We start from the raw sequence: 16084 nt of genomic DNA on the forward strand, positions 1-16084 counted from the left end.
TTAGATAGTTGAATCAACATACAAAGCGTCATTGATCTGCTCATGTTCACGAAGCTCGAAACATATGCACAATACGCCTACATATATTCCAGGTAAAGCAAATATACACCATGCTCGATTTCTCTGTTTCTATCTCCTTTGACCGCATTTGCTTTTAATATAATCTACATTATTCCCACGGTAAATCAAAAGTGTTGCAATACAAGAACAAGATCGTGTTCCTTATCAAATTCTGCGCAGAAATTGAACGAACGGATGTTAAATGATGTTTGTGCTGAGATATTGGCCATATTACATCCAGTTAAGATAACATCATTTTGTTGATCCGACATTCGGTGAAAAGGCATAATAGCAAAGATTTACGTTTATTTCTAAACATTATGATCTAACCTAATTTTTGTAGAAACTTCTTAATATGAGTTAAACACGTTACACGCCACGCGTAAAATATAAGGAGATTCACATGTCGGCTACAACATTAAACGTCCTAATAGAATCTTTCTATTCGAGTTTAGAATCCTAACAGTACGATTATTTTTCTGTGAATAAGAGACGTATTGACAGAAAGGTTGACCAAGTGCGATATAACGACAGATAATGGATCAGTTAGATAACCAATCCCCTGAAAACGACAGTGATATATATCTTTGGCGAAACACGTGTTAGCGATTCGAAAACGTCCCCTGACATACTTGTACCACGATACGGTTAGAGGGAAAGCAGTTTCGACGGGGTCGTAAGCAGATAAACGAAACAGCAGCGAGTGCAACATGTTCTGACCGTGGCTGAAAACGTGTTTACAGCATGTTAGGTGGTCGATCATGCGTCACTGATACGCAGGGGCGTCGGTAACTCCGTTCTTTGACGTTCCATTATGCAAAATCGTCTTCGTAGTCATTTCTGACGCCAAATGCCGCGCGACGCGTGCTCGATTTCACGCGAATTCACACCGATGATGATACGCACCGGTCGCGACAAAATCATGAACGCAACAACCGTGAACGACGAATGGAACTACGAAAATTTTAGAGAGATCGACACAAAAGCTACGCAAACTCGACTCGTATAAGCGTACGTATATAAAGGTCAACAGTGATTTGATTAGAGATAAAATCAAGTCGTCGCGTCGATTTACTAAAAATAGTAACATAAATGAAACAAATGCATTTTTCAAAAAATTGATTTGGAGTAAAAGATTGTTAATAACTTCCGTCTCAGAAAATAATCCAGTTTTAAATATTGGTAATTGTGGTAAAAAGGACAATTAATGATTTTAAAGGAAATATAAAAGATCCCTTAGCTTTATCTTGCGTTCAAACAACGTTAAATGGGTGTGTATTTTAAATGAATTTCAGAAGAAGAAGAAGACAAAAGAAGGATTGGCTGTTATAATGACTTTTCCTTGTGAGAAATTATTTGCTGACTATTTCCGGCGGCATTAAATATTCAACGTCTGAGTTGGACAATCACAGAAGATTAACATGAAAAAAAGATAGTACATAATAGAAAAAGATAGAGACCTATACTTGTATGATAATCAATTTCTTGGAATTGCTCCTATAAGTGAAAAAAAGTCAATAACATTTAATATCGAGAGAATTATATAATGCAAGCAGAGAAGCGGAAAAAGGAAGAATACGATTATACGGAGTATTTTTAAAGCTACCTTATCATTGCTTTACCAACACAGCCTAATATCTAAATCGAAATTCTACTGAAGATATGATTATCTTTCGAACGCTTATTTTTTCTTTTTATTTTTCTCTTCATATCTCGAGAGAAATGCTCATCGTCGAGTGACGCACGATGTAACAAGCGTGAAAGAAGATAATTTCGAATGTTCGAGTCAATGATACTAAATTTTCTACCTTATATATATACAGTTGAATTTTCTTTTGATGTTCATTACCGTAGAAACACAAACTACATAGAATAGTCTTTTTCCGCTGAAAAAGAGAGAAAGAAAAGTAATAGGTATGTATTCTGTAGATAGAAGGACAGAGAACTGTGAACTGGATACATGTAGCTATAGAAAGCTGAGAAATCCTACAAGTATCCGCCAGAGAGAGTTGCAAGATGACGGATGGAGGGCAGGAAGCGACACAGGAACCGGAACCCATTACTCCAGATAACAACTTCCCTAAGGCTTCCTTTCCTTCTTCAACATCTACTGGTAAACCCCTTATATACACACAACCGTAGTGCAACCGATTCTTGCAGTACGAATCCGGAAATTTACCACTTCTGTTGCCATTTTGCTCAGATACCAGCCGTGCAACTGGTGGCCTTGTGATATACCATAAGTGAGTTACGAAATGGACCTTGACCGCTTCTCGCGAAAATTCATTTCGCTTTATCGACTAGATCTTTTCCGAAAGAAAGCGATTGGTGTACCAGCATCGAATAAAGAAGCTGACTACAATTCCGCCGCTAAAAGCGTAACCTTTCAAGACGATTTTTTTTTTTTTTTTTTTACATATTTTCAATCGGAACAAGGATTTCATTGCAGCAGAAGGGAAGACGGCAGGCTAAAAGCCTCTGTATATTAAATTTGATCAGCATTTTGAAAACCATTGAATAACCTTACGGGAGGATTAGCGATATCGCACTTTATACGGGTCAATTGGATGGCGCTGACGGACATGCGAAGCGTGAAGAGGAGATTCAGGTTGAAATGGAAATGGGAGTCGCAGTGGTAGGGAAACCACCGACGCCGCCGCCACCGTTACTAAATGGGCTTCGAGCGGGTTACCCAACTGTTGCGCCTTCATCAGAAATTTATGCAGAATCCTGGGTTAACCGTCCCGACCAATCAGCTTTGTAACAGAGCTAACGTCGTATCAGCGAGGGAACGAAACCGAGAGAGACTGATTTAGTAAAAAGCCTTTAATATTTTGCGCCTTCGCCATACTGGCACGCGCGTTCCTAACTTTCAACTGCTAGAGCAGAGCTTAACGCGTCGCCGATTCAACGGATTACATTTCAATTGCCTTTCAAAAATATTTCTCTAGTCAGCAGAAAGTCAACCAGAGAATCTTTCAAGTATCAGTAATACAGAATTCGGAAATAAAGTTCATTATATAGAGTGATAAAAAATAAGTATATGTCTAATTTTCTATTTGTACGCGCTCGTATCATTTACTGAAAGCATTGCAACTTCCCAAATGTGCTTCCAAATATTTTATCTAATACTACTAGACTACCTTATTAATGATAAAAAAAATTGATCATCTACTTTATCTTGGATTATATTGAAATTCAAATTGAATGCCAATAATTTTCCATCAACGAAATAACGTATAAGTTCAAGAAATGAGTTCGGTGTGAGTTCAAGGAATGACTACAAAATCAAAAGAAGAAAATATAACTCACCAACAAGAGCCAGAAGCACCGTGAGCAGAGATGCAGCAGGAAACGTTACCGTTAAGTTGAACTCCAACATTTGAAGCAGATCCACTGAAACAAAGGGAAAAGAAGTATATTTCACGTGAAAAATAGACAAAGCCGTGCGTGCAAACGGCTATTTGACTCATTGATATTTTCTAAGCCGAAGGAAATGAAATAAAACAGAAAAGGAAAGGAAAGCCAGAAAGAAAAAGAAAAAAGGACGATGAAAGCGTTTAAAGAATTCATAAAAAATATACTTTATATTCCATGAAGTAAATGCATGGCGACACAATATTGTATTGAGATCGTTATGCTCGACGACGAACGGTTCGAATTTAATATTTATTAGATACTCCGTGACGAAAAGTTCCTGAGCGAAAGGTTATTACATAAGTTGAGGGCCGTGAAGAAATCGTGTCGCGTTCGACGAGTCGGTTCAAAGCTCAATAAGAATTAATTTCAAAACTTCCTGGATCTCGATTTAAGTTCTCGCAAACTTTCGATCGGCGTCCTGAGACGAGAGACAAGGTTTCGCTTTTCTTGCTACACTCAATCCATACACAACCTTTTATTAATTTATTCCATTCAGTTTTTCGTTTTTATCTTCTCCTGCAATGGCTCCATATCGCCATCTTATACACGATTATTAAATTGCAAATCAAAATTTTAAATTTGCAACTCGCGCTTAGTGTTATCGTTTTGTTGTTTTGTTGTCCGTTAGCGTAGATTTTATACATTTATAAATTTACATTATCAGACTGATCTATCGACTGCAAAGCTTCGCTTTCCAAAAAAAAAACCAAAATTCAGTAGAATACACTTGTACCTTCATTGATATAATACTTTACGTAACTCTGCTAAATACTTTAGCCACAAACTACTATTCCAATTATTCTTGTATAGTAACAATACACTCTCCTAATAGCAAACAATCTCTGTTAGCTACGTTGTATCAAACGCGAAAACAGATCTAGTAACGATCTGTAGCGAAAGCAATTACGCGAGGTATCAGTCAGATGCACGTGTACTCGATTGGATTTCAAAGTTATTTTTTCTGGAAAATGGAGCTCCGTATAACAAAATGTTATTCCGTTGTTCCGACCTGTTTCGAATCATAGAATACCCTGCGATTCGCTCTGTTGTAAATTAACTTCTTTACTTACATAGGAATGAAGCATACAAAAAGTTCGCATAGAAAATATAATTAAAATATTAAATATTTTTTCATGATTATATGTTGAAATTTAGTATTTACAAAAAAAGCAGAAATCTTTAACTCGCCACTAGTGAAGCTGCACGCTGAACGCTTAATTATTCAGAAATAACTTTCATAAGGGTACTCTCTTCTGTAACTTAGTTAAAGCGTGGCAACGTAATTAAGAAGTTGAGCTATTCCCAAACGACGACGCATGTCGCGGCTTCTTTATAATAGCCAGAATATTACCGCTTACAAATTTCCGCCACAAGCTTGGTGTGTTCCGATTTAATGAATTTTAGATTTCAAGATATCACCCACTAAAACCACTCCCACTGCTTATTAAAACTCTCGAGTTCTCCATCTTGCTCTATATTAATCTAAACTCTGCTTGTTGGCAACTGTATTACGAAATTATGTTTTAACGCAAATCAATGTGTCCACTGCATTTTATCTTTTCAAAATTGGTTTAACAAACTTCGCGTAAGTAAAATTTCGATATTTTTATCTCTAAGGAACTAAATTCATGGTTATAAGGTACGCGAGATCAGCAAGCCACCAAACAATTTTTCTTTTCTTCGTTCCCACGAATTTATCATGTTAGAAATATGCCGAGCTCTTAAAATAATTTAAGCTTGGCAACAATAGTAAACAATACGAATTAAGCGAAAAATAACAAGAAAAAATATATATGTATATGTATATAAGGATTTCTTATCTGGTTTAGCTTCGAGACAATCATCTCTTAGACAAGCGCTGCGATTTTAATAGAATATTTAAAATTTAGTCGCTACGTTTGCAAACTGAATATTCACCAGACAAAAACCGACTACGTAAACTTCAAGTATTTTCTCTACATATTTTAGGCAAGGCGCAACGATAAGAAAGCTGAGGTGAGAAAGGGTCTGAAAGAATGCAGAAAAGGGGGAACAAAGGAACGAGGAACGTAAAGAGGAAGAAAAGATAGGATATAACGAAAACAGAATAGTAGAGATAAACATGAACGAAAGACGGAAAACAAGAACTTAAATAGTCCTGAAGCTGCCTAAAATATCCCAAACTCACTGGTGGAAACTAGTGGAAGAGGTAGAACTTCCTCCCTACAATGTTTTTCTATGCAAATTTGTATTTCAAACGATTAACCTGGGAAAATAGCTCCTCTTCTACATCACGTTTCAAACTTACAAAGTTTGCCCTTCGCCCCTTTTCCTTTTTTTCAAAATGTAATTTCTAAGTCTTTCGATTAGATAAGTAGATATCGAGAAAGATGGTTCATTATCGTTCGTTATCAACCTACTGTCTAATCGCAGACACTTGGAAAGTCAAGGAACGGGAATGAAATAGAGAGAAAATTGTCTATGAATGCCGGTATCGGTAGTGAGACCATTGTAATTTTCTGATTGGATATTGACTCATTCGCTAACAATAAAATTAATCAGCGACTATATGGCTGTTTCGAAAAATACTATCAGGTCGTTGAACCCGAAGCTTCCTACTCGTGTCTTCTAATCAGCACAGTCGTTCTTGAACTGTACTACAAAAAGGCGAAGACGATATTTTTGATAAAAAAATCAGTATTGTATGAATAAGCTCTGAGAAATTAATCTTCGTACAGACATTACCAAAATTAGAATTTTTCTAGGATAATACCGAGATATCTTTTGAATATCTAAATCTTTCTTACCCTCAAATATCATCTACGTTATATTTAATTTTATATTCTTTTTTTAATTTTATCTTGTTTACGTATCACAATTTTTCTGTCATAAACAAACAAAGTGAGTGACAACTGAGCTGTTAAGATTTATAAGGAGGAAACGATAAGTACATAGAGAAAGAGAAGCAACTAAGATAATAAACTATTACAATCCTCGTAGGACAAATAAAAGAATACGAAAAATGTTCGAAACGTGATTACCTACACTCTACAGACGTAAACATCTAATGCTTCATACGTATGATAGATAAACCGGTTTGGTATCGTGCGTATTTTATTCGAGGTTAACATTATTATGGCAATGCATTAATTGCAATGGCATTGCAAGTGTTTACTACGGAAAGAATATATGGGTTACGTATTCCATCGTTTTGTCATAACGAAACGAAGAAAGAAGAAAGATTCCGTACAACGACATTTCCATTTGAAAAGCGTCTTCGTCGAAACCACACTATGCAGCTTGTATTTTTAGAATAAGGAATTTACATGACGCGAATAACAACAGAGTATAATTGTCGACAGAAAGTAATGTTAGATAAAAGTAGAGGTAACTGTAATATATTAGAATTAATAATAATATAAAATAGTAGTTGCCTATAAATGAATCTTATCACTTACTACCTTCGAAGCGATACCATACACTCTTTTCTTTAACAATATACACATATTTATTTCTGTTTGGATCTTTCTACAGTTAAAGGTAACGAAATACCGAAGGTTCTAAAATTTCTAATTATATTGTGATATTGAAATAAAAATTTACATTCGTATTTAATAAGCCAAATGTTGTGCCGCGTTCGAATGAAAATTCACGATCTTAAATTTAATTTCATCGTCGTGTACAAACATTAAATATCGCCGTAAATATTTCGCTTATAAAACAGAAAGATCAATATACACGTAACACCGGCGCACGTCACTCTTAACCAATAAAGTAACAAACAAAACGAGGAGAACGAGTCTAAAAGTTCCTTCTTTCGAGACCGATCCAAAACCCTTGATCAGGAGTCAACGAAAAGTTTGTCTTGCTGAATTCAATAGGTGTTTTCGTCCTTTCGGTGATTTTCAAACGGAATCTGTGTAACAGATAAGCTATCAGAATCTTGGTCTCCATTAAGGCAAAACGATTGCCGATGCATTTTCGAGGTCCGAGGCCAAACGGTAAGTACGTATAAGGAACAATGTTATCCTTATTCTCGTGGTTAAAACGTTCTGGATCGAACTTCTCTGGGTCAGGAAAATACTTAGGATCGCGATGCAACGCGTAAACAGGAAACCAAACGATGTTATCCGGATATACGGTTAAATAGTTGTAGCCAGATTCCGCTGGAGGCAGTTGAAACTTTTGCGCGCACAACCTGTCGATGAAAACTATCGGAGGATATTTCCGAAGTGTCTCTGATGTCACCATTTCCATGTACTCCATTTTCGAGAGAGCCTCGTACGAAATAAACCCGTTTCCTTCTTCCATATATCGATCCACCTCTCTCTGTAATTTCTCTTGTACGTCCGGATTAAGCGCCAGCTCGTGAACCATGTAACACATCAAGGTGGAGGACGTGTCGAAACCAGCCAAAAAGAAGATGAACGCCTGAGCTGTGATATCATCGATAGTCATCTGATGTGTGGCAGGCTTCTCCTTATCCCTAGCCTGCATCAAAAGGTGAATCATGTCCGGTCGAACGATATTTTGCTCGTCCCGTGCCTTCACGGTTTCAGAGACGACCCTATGGAAGAAGTTGGCGGTGTCGCGTGAAAGGAACGATAATCCCGCCATTCTGGTTAAACGTGGATTCATACGAAATAACAGAAACTTGAGTAACCGAAAAAGACCACCAAAATTCGTCGCATCCGCTCCTTTTTTATAGAACTCGTTGTTCCGGTTCTTCAACGAGTTCACACTTATACCAAAAGCCACAGTGGCAATCACGTCGTTGGTATACCTAGTGAACGCATCTTTCGCCTCTATCGAACACGACAACTCTGGATGATTGTATAAATGATCGACGAATTCCTCGGAACATTTAGACACCAGCTCGAACATGAATCTCATCTTGTTAGCTGTGAAGGATGGACTCAGTGTGTTCCTCATCTCTCTCCATCGATCACCTTTCAAGGAGAACACGTTTTTCCCGAAGATCGGATCTATCTTTTCATTGATGAAACTCTGATGGTCGGGAAAATGCTCAAAATTCTTCACAGCTATCTCCCTGATCATTTCTGGATCCCGAATTACCACAACTGGCGTAGAGAAATCCATCATACCGACGTACCTTGCGTTCGGATAATAATTGTAGACGAACGTGCAATAATCGGGAAGGGACACGCGACGGGTGAACAGTTTCCACGCGGATCCAAATACAGGCATCGCTCCCACGTGAGGAACGTGTCTCTTTTTCCAGTAACTGTACTGATGATGAAACAAACTGATCAACTTGGCCAGACTAACAACGATCAAGCCGATCACTAACAACTTGAACGAAAAAGAGAACGACTCCATTGATGACTCCATTGCCACGAGGATGGATTACGAGCGTCGACTCTGTCTCTAGTCACTAGGAGGAATGTTATAAATATGGGCGAATACATATACTCGATTTATCGTTGCACGAGGAACAGAGAAGGAGGGAGTAGAATGTCTGTTGCGTCAACTAAGTGAACAAACTGCGTTCTTCCTCGTGAATATTCTGAAAATACATTTTGTAGAAATTGTTGCTGTCGATCCTGCCGCCCCTTTATAAATTCATCGTACAGAAATAAAAAGATAAATGGGAATTAAAGTGGAATTATCGGCAACTACGCAATCTCGTTTCAAAATCCTCGCATTGAAACATTGATTTTTTATGTCCTAAATTGCGCTCGCTTTTTATCTTTTTTTTCTTTTTTTTTTTTTTGTTGTTTTTTTATATTCCGCAATACACTCTGTATAAAAGATTTGAACCTCTGCTATAGATTTTCGAAAATATAGTCACGAAATTAACATAGTCACAGACATAAAGTTCATATTCGTATGAAGTAAAATATATGAAATTTTGTTCGAAATTACAATTTTTAACGACTAGTAAAAAAGATAATTGTTTCAAGTTTCGCTTTAAGATTTGTTTATATGACTCCACTAACAAATGATAATTCTACGAAGCGTAGAATTCATAAAAATTCTTTTTACTATCTTATAGCCTAAACTGATGACGATATCCTTTTATGAAAACAATCTATAAAAACCGATGCGTAAGTTTTGTAAAAGGAAATTTCTTTGCAAGTCTACTATTCTTAAATCACATCCCGCTAGCATAATGATAAAAACACGTACAAATATGTCTCGTTTGAAAAATTCTATATTATATCAGTGATTGTATGCAGTAGAGCAAGTGAACAGTTATTCTAGACTTTTTAACCTTCTTCGAACGGCATTTAACTCTAACAGGGCAATGTATCCCAGCTGGTTTTAACACTGAGACACTAACAAATATACAAATTCTTAGCATTCTGTACAATAAGAAGGAAATTAATTACATCGTTATTTGTTTATTTCCAAAACCTACTACTAGATATATATAGTAGTATATATATAGTACATATATATATACTAATATATGTTTATCATATACCGAGGTTAATAAATACTCTATTCTAGCATTTAATAATCTTGTATATCTAAGTCAATTATCTCTTAAATTACTACGCTGTTTAATGTGAAACAATAATAAAATATATACTATGCTCTTTATTGCTTAAAAAGCGACAAAACTTAGGATAATATTACTTGGCGGTAATAAAGTATCTACAATATTTGTTTACTTGTTTAATTACGAAACACATAACTCATAAAGTAACACATAAATGTAAATGCTTATCATACGATTAAATCAAAGTACGTATATCAAAGTACGTTTAAGGTATTCTTTTTCCTAATGTAATCAGAAATCCTCCCACAGGGATCGGTATAAGACTATTTTTTTGGCATACAAAAGGAGTTCGTATCTTCTCGCTAGATTACAAGAAATTTATGCAAAATAAGAACCATTAAAATTTTAACTTCCATCAATACGAAATGATCGGTGATACATTTTCGAAATACAGCTCCAAATGGCATATACGTGTATGGAACAATGTTATCCTTATTCTTTTCGTCAAATCGTTCATGATTAATTTTTTACGGATCAAAAATATATCTAGGATTGTGATGCAACACGTACACAACCAAATGGTATCACCAAGATATAAAATGATACCATCGTATCCTGGCTCCGTTGGAGAAAATTCGAATTTTCGCGTGCATTGCCTATCCATGATCGGCATCGGATACTTTCTAAGGGTCTCCGACATTACCACATTCATATATTCCAAAGTCCAAACAACGATCTATCTCATTACGTAATTTTTCTTGAATATCAGAATTTAGGGATATCTCTTGTAAAAAGTAACACAATATTTGAAGATGAATCAGTACCAGCGAAGAAGAAAGGAATGCTTGTGATACGATAACGTCAATGTCCATGTAATAAGTAGTCATCTTCTCCTTGTCCCTAGCCTGTATTAACAAATGTAGCATATCCGGTCTGACGATACCTCGTTCTTCGCGTTCTTTCAAATTCTTGGATATAACTTTGCGAAAAAGGTTTGAGGTAGCAACTCGAATAATCATGATCCCTAATATATTGAATATTCGCAGACAGAAATGCATTAACAACATCTTAACGATACTGCAAATGAAACTAGCGAAAACATCTTTCCCCTTGCCGGAAAACTCGTTGTTTCTGTCTTCCATTGAATTCACACTGACTCCGAAGAAAACTGATGCAATCACGTCGTTGGTAAATCTGGTAAAAGCATCTTTCGCATCTATCGATGAAGTATATTCTGGATGATCGTACAAATAATCGACAAATTATTGCAAGCACTTTGATATCGAGTCGAACATGAATCTCATTTGACTAGCAGTAAAGAAAGGAAAGTGGATATTCCTCATTTCTTTCTAACGTTGACCTCGTAGCGAAAAAATGTTCGTCGAAAATAGAGGCTCCATGTGCTCGTCGATATACAATACGTTTTATGATGTGTAAAATGCTCGAAGCTCTTCACGGTTATTTCTCGAATCAATTTCGGATCACGAATTAATAGATTTGGCAAGATAAAACCTATCGCTTCAATGTATCTTGCATTGGGATAGTAATTATAAATAAAGTCACTATACTTGATGAATAATTTTCCACGAACCAAAAACTGGACCAAGTATTGGGATATGAGGCTCTAATATGAGGCTCGTTGTTCTTTTTCCAATAAGTTTGTGGTCGATATATCGTTGCAAAGAACTTGAATAAGGTTATCGTGATCAAAGTGATCGCTAATAGAGTAAACGCTGACGAGGTCGATAGAATCTCCATGGCACTCTCAGCAGCAAATAACTATCGTCTGTCAGCTACAAGGTTACAAATACGAACCGAACACATGTACAAAGTTTAACGTCAAACGGTGGAGGAAGGGAGAATACGGAAGGTGATGTCATTATTGTGTTATATCTGTCCTCCTTTCTGTATCGTGACAAGAACAATTTAAGCAATTTCAATTCATGTTCGATTCGAAAATGAAACGAACATACACTCCCATTGACAAGTATTCGAACACATAAATACCTGTTTATACAAAATGTGGTATTTGATCTTAATTTTGACTAGATAAGGATAGAGTCGAAAGAAAAGTTAAAGGTTAAAGGTTAAAGAATGGTGCGAAAGATATAAATAATTTCCTCTGTTTCGATACAGTATTGATCAATAAAGTATAGAATTAGAATTCCATGAATTTAATCATATTTGATGTTATAGAGCGCACAGGGATTCGTAGTCGTATCATTTTCACATAGTTTTCTCGATGCATATAAAGTAGAACAAAAAAGTGAAACAAAGAGCATGCGGTGGAGAAATAGAACAGAAACAAAATCACATATACGGAAACTTTATTTATAATCAAATTTTCATTATTTGCTGAATTTTATTAGTCGCAAGATACAAACGTAACTAGATACCTTTCGATAAGAACGTTAACTAACGTAAACTTTGTTTTCTCAAAGATAGAAGAAAATGATCACGGAGAGAAACTCATATCCTCAAGAAGAGAAATATACATACAGTACAAAGTAAAAGAAACATAAGTCCAAACGATCAAATAATAACAATTTTGAATTAAAATAAAAATGAAACAACAAATTACGTATACATTTGTTAATGTACAAATAATAGTTTACCATAATATAAAGTTAAACAACAATATATACTTTATGGTGTACCTAACTGTTCCTCTTCTCCAAAGTAAGCCAAAATCCGTGTTTTGATGCCGGTGTAAAATCAACCTTCTTGTACACAATAGGAATTGTTGTCTTTTCGTTAGGTTTTATAATAAACTTTTCCAGTAGACGGATTATCAAAAGCTTAGTCTCCATTAAAGCGAAACGATTGCCAATGCATTTCCTAGGACCTACTCCAAAAGGTATATACGTATAAGGATTAATAGTACTTTTATTTTCGTTGCTAAACCGTTCAGGATCGAACTTCTCTGGATCGGGAAAATATTTAGAATCGCGGTGAATCGCATAAACAGGGATCCAAATATTGTCATTAGGATACACTGTCACACTTTGGTAACCTGGTGCTGCTGCAGGCAATTCGAATTTCTTTGCGCAAACTCTATCAACTATCAACGATGGAGGATGCATTCTAAGCGTCTCGGATATTACCATTTCCATATATTCCATCTTCGACATAGCCTCGTAAGAAATTTCCCCGTTTTCTTTTTCCAAATAACAATCTACTTCTTCACGTAGCTTCTGTTGAATATCTTGATGCAAAGCTAACTCGTAAACCATGTAACACAACAAAGTAGAAACAGTGTCGAAACCGGCTAAAAAGAAAATGAACGCCTGAGCTACGATATCGTCGATGGTCAGCCGATATGAAGATTCCTTCAAATCTTTGACCTGCATCAAAAGGTGGATCATGTCTGGTCTAACGATGCCCCACGTTTTCCTTGCAGTTACCGTTTCGGAAATCACATTCCAGAAAAAGTTGGCCGTTGCTCGAGACAGGAACCTCAGTCCTGCCATTCTCGTTAGACGCGGGTTCAACCGGAATAACATGAATTTTATTAAACGAAGCGTACCACTGAACGAAGAAATATCGATTCCTCTTTTGTAGAACTCGTTGTCTGGATTCTTGAGCGAGTTCACTTTTATTCCAAATGCAACTGTGGCGATTACGTCGTTTCCGTATCTAGTAAAGATGTCTTTCAACTCCACCATCGAGTGAAATTCTGAATGCTCGTACAGATAACTAACGAAATCGTTTGAACACTTGGATACCAGTTCGAACATGAATCTCATCTTATTGCCTGTGAAAAATGGACTCAATGAGTTCCTCATCTCTCTCCATTGATCATCTTTCAAGGAGAATACATTTTTCCCGAAAATCGGATCCATCTCCTCGGATACGAAACTTCGATGATTTGGGAAATGCTTGAAACTCTTTACGCCTATTTCGTTGATCAGCTCTGGATCTCGTATGACCACTGTTGGCGTAGCGAAATCCATCACCCCGATGTACCTTGCGTCAGGATAATAATTATAGACGAACATACAATAATCCGGGAAAGTAATACGACGAAAAATGACTCTCCAAACAGTTCCAAATATCGGTCCTGCCAGTACATATGGAACTTTATTCTTCTTCCAATAGGTGAACTGTCGGTATATTATCAGAATCAACTTTGCCGAAGTAATGATGATTAAAGAGATGAACAATAACTCAAAAGTAGATAAAAATAATACTTCCATCGTTACGAAAACGTTTTAGGACTAACTGTCAGCTAGTAAGAGACTATAGCATAATCGTTAACAAATATCTCTATATAAAGAAAACGAATAAGGTGGGAGGGCAACAATTTTGCAGGAGGACGACCATGGATAAGAGGGTGTTCACCTTAGATTTTCAGATAATCGATATTTTTTAGATCCCTTTCTGCAGATAGAAACTTTTTTAAAGCAGTATCAACTTGAATTTTATAAAGCTGCAGATACGGAAATCAATTAATTCTGTCACGTGGAGTTATCAGACATAGAGGGCATTTACCTCTTGGTATCGGAGATTAAATTAGAGATTAATTATCGAAGAAAAAAACAATAATTCCGTACAAAATATATTTCTTAGCGAATTAAAATTATCTCTTCCGTGCGTATTTTACCCCTTACACTTGTATGGAATAAAAAAACAACGCTATTTAATATTCTTTCAAACTGAAATGAGTAAAATCAATTCTTGAGAACGCAAAATCTGTTGATTGCGAATCGTAAATTTATGTATATATTTATTATTATCTATTATGTATATATCTATTATTATTAAATTTATGTATAATTATTTATAATATAATTTAGCAAAAAAAAATATTAAATCGTCAAATCACACACATAAAACAAAACAGCTAAAGATGCGATAAAGAGAAGAAGTAGTCGATATTCATGATATTACGAAAGCAAGCACAACAAATGAAATTCTTGATTCAATTATCAAATGTAATCACTTACCAATGAAGACAAAGATCTGATGATGCGAATACCGCAGTAACATCGAAATGGAGATAGTCTGAAATAACCAAATACGTTACTGTAAATAAAATGTAATAAACCGCAAAAAAATAAATTTAATATCCCCATGTTATAATTTAAAGAATGAGATCTGGACGGATAATCATACAAAAGAGAGTTATTATTTTTTCCAATTTCGAATCTAAATAAGATTAATCGTAATGAACGAATAATTTGAATAAAAAAAAAACACATAATCTTAGTAATAAATCTTTCCTTTTTCTATTTTTCTTATATATCGAGTAATATGTATCAAAGCGATAAAAGTATTTATTATTTCGTAAAAGGGGATTGCAATAAAGACAGGATACGAAGCAAATTGCAAGCCGAACGGTCGCACTCGGTTACCAGGTTGGGAGCGAATAGTGCAATTGAATTGCGAATGGTTCAGATTGAACTAGCACCTGACACCCCGAGATAATTCACTATTTACTATGAGCAACCTTGGTAACAAAAACGTTTAATAGTACTTTGCAGATGCGTCAGTGTTATTTACGAGATACTGATACAAAAGAGACAAAAATCTAACCTAAGATCAATGTATGAATTCGATTGGAATGTGGAAAATATTTTTTTGGAATATCCCTATCACTTCTCATTTCGGAATGAAAAAACTAATATTTTGTAGAATGATTAACATGATAACCAATCACAAGATGCGGATTGTAGATCTTTGTAAATTTTTCATATGCTAGCTTAGAATCTAGAACAATATTCATTATAATATCTACTTCAATATATATGCATATTTTAGGAGACACCTACCGTGTATCACATGAAAACGAATATTTGCGTTCATTAAAAAAACATTATTCACAATACTTTTTGTTTGTATAAAATGACTCTCCCAATAATTTATAAGTAACAATATACGAACAATCAACCAAACCATCACATTAACGCTTACTAATATATAAGTATTAACTTTCAAATTGCATATATTGGCCCTATGACTAGCAAAGTCAAAAGACTATATCACCACTATTATAATAATGAAAGTAAATGTTTAATAACAATCCTATTTAACATTAAAAATCTTGACATTAAATAACATTTTATTGCTCACCTAAATAATTTATCATACAACTCAACATTTCAAATATATACTGTTTTTCAATATTCAATTGTGCACAGCAATACTTTATTTAAGTAC

General features: G+C 35.4%; 3 protein-coding genes across 7 annotated transcripts in view; all 3 read right to left on the reverse strand.

Moving 5' to 3' along the window:
- LOC139992931 (membralin) overlaps positions 1-16084 on the reverse strand; it is a 65663-nt gene that overhangs the window by 44685 nt on the left and 4894 nt on the right. For 3 of the 5 annotated variants that reach the window (XM_072014244.1, XM_072014245.1, XM_072014246.1), the window contains exons 8-10: positions 14872-14929; positions 12583-13679; positions 12236-12401 (exon numbers count right to left, since the gene is read on the reverse strand). In XM_072014244.1, coding sequence (XP_071870345.1) covers positions 12583-13679; positions 14872-14929 — 1155 coding nt within the window. In that variant the 3' untranslated portion in view covers positions 12236-12401. Of the gene's footprint in view, positions 1-3372; positions 3457-12235; positions 12402-12582; positions 13680-14871; positions 14930-16084 lie in introns of those variants that run through there. The other 2 variants (XM_072014248.1, XM_072014247.1) reach the window with 2 other exon arrangements.
- LOC139992936 (cytochrome P450 9e2-like) lies at positions 6942-8875 on the reverse strand. The gene has a single exon (XM_072014252.1). The coding sequence runs from the start codon at positions 8809-8811 to the stop codon at positions 7261-7263; it is 1551 nt and encodes a 516-aa protein (XP_071870353.1). The 5' UTR covers positions 8812-8875; the 3' UTR covers positions 6942-7260.
- LOC139993037 (cytochrome P450 9e2-like) lies at positions 9875-11184 on the reverse strand (the record flags this gene model as incomplete). Its single annotated transcript, XM_072014423.1, has 2 exons — positions 9875-10446; positions 10624-11184. Coding segments are annotated over 2 exons (720 nt in total), but the record flags the coding sequence as incomplete, so codon positions are not given.

Source organism: Bombus fervidus, chromosome 12, assembly GCF_041682495.2.
Source record: "Bombus fervidus isolate BK054 chromosome 12, iyBomFerv1, whole genome shotgun sequence".
In the NCBI taxonomy this organism is placed as follows: Eukaryota; Metazoa; Arthropoda; class Insecta; order Hymenoptera; family Apidae; genus Bombus; species Bombus fervidus.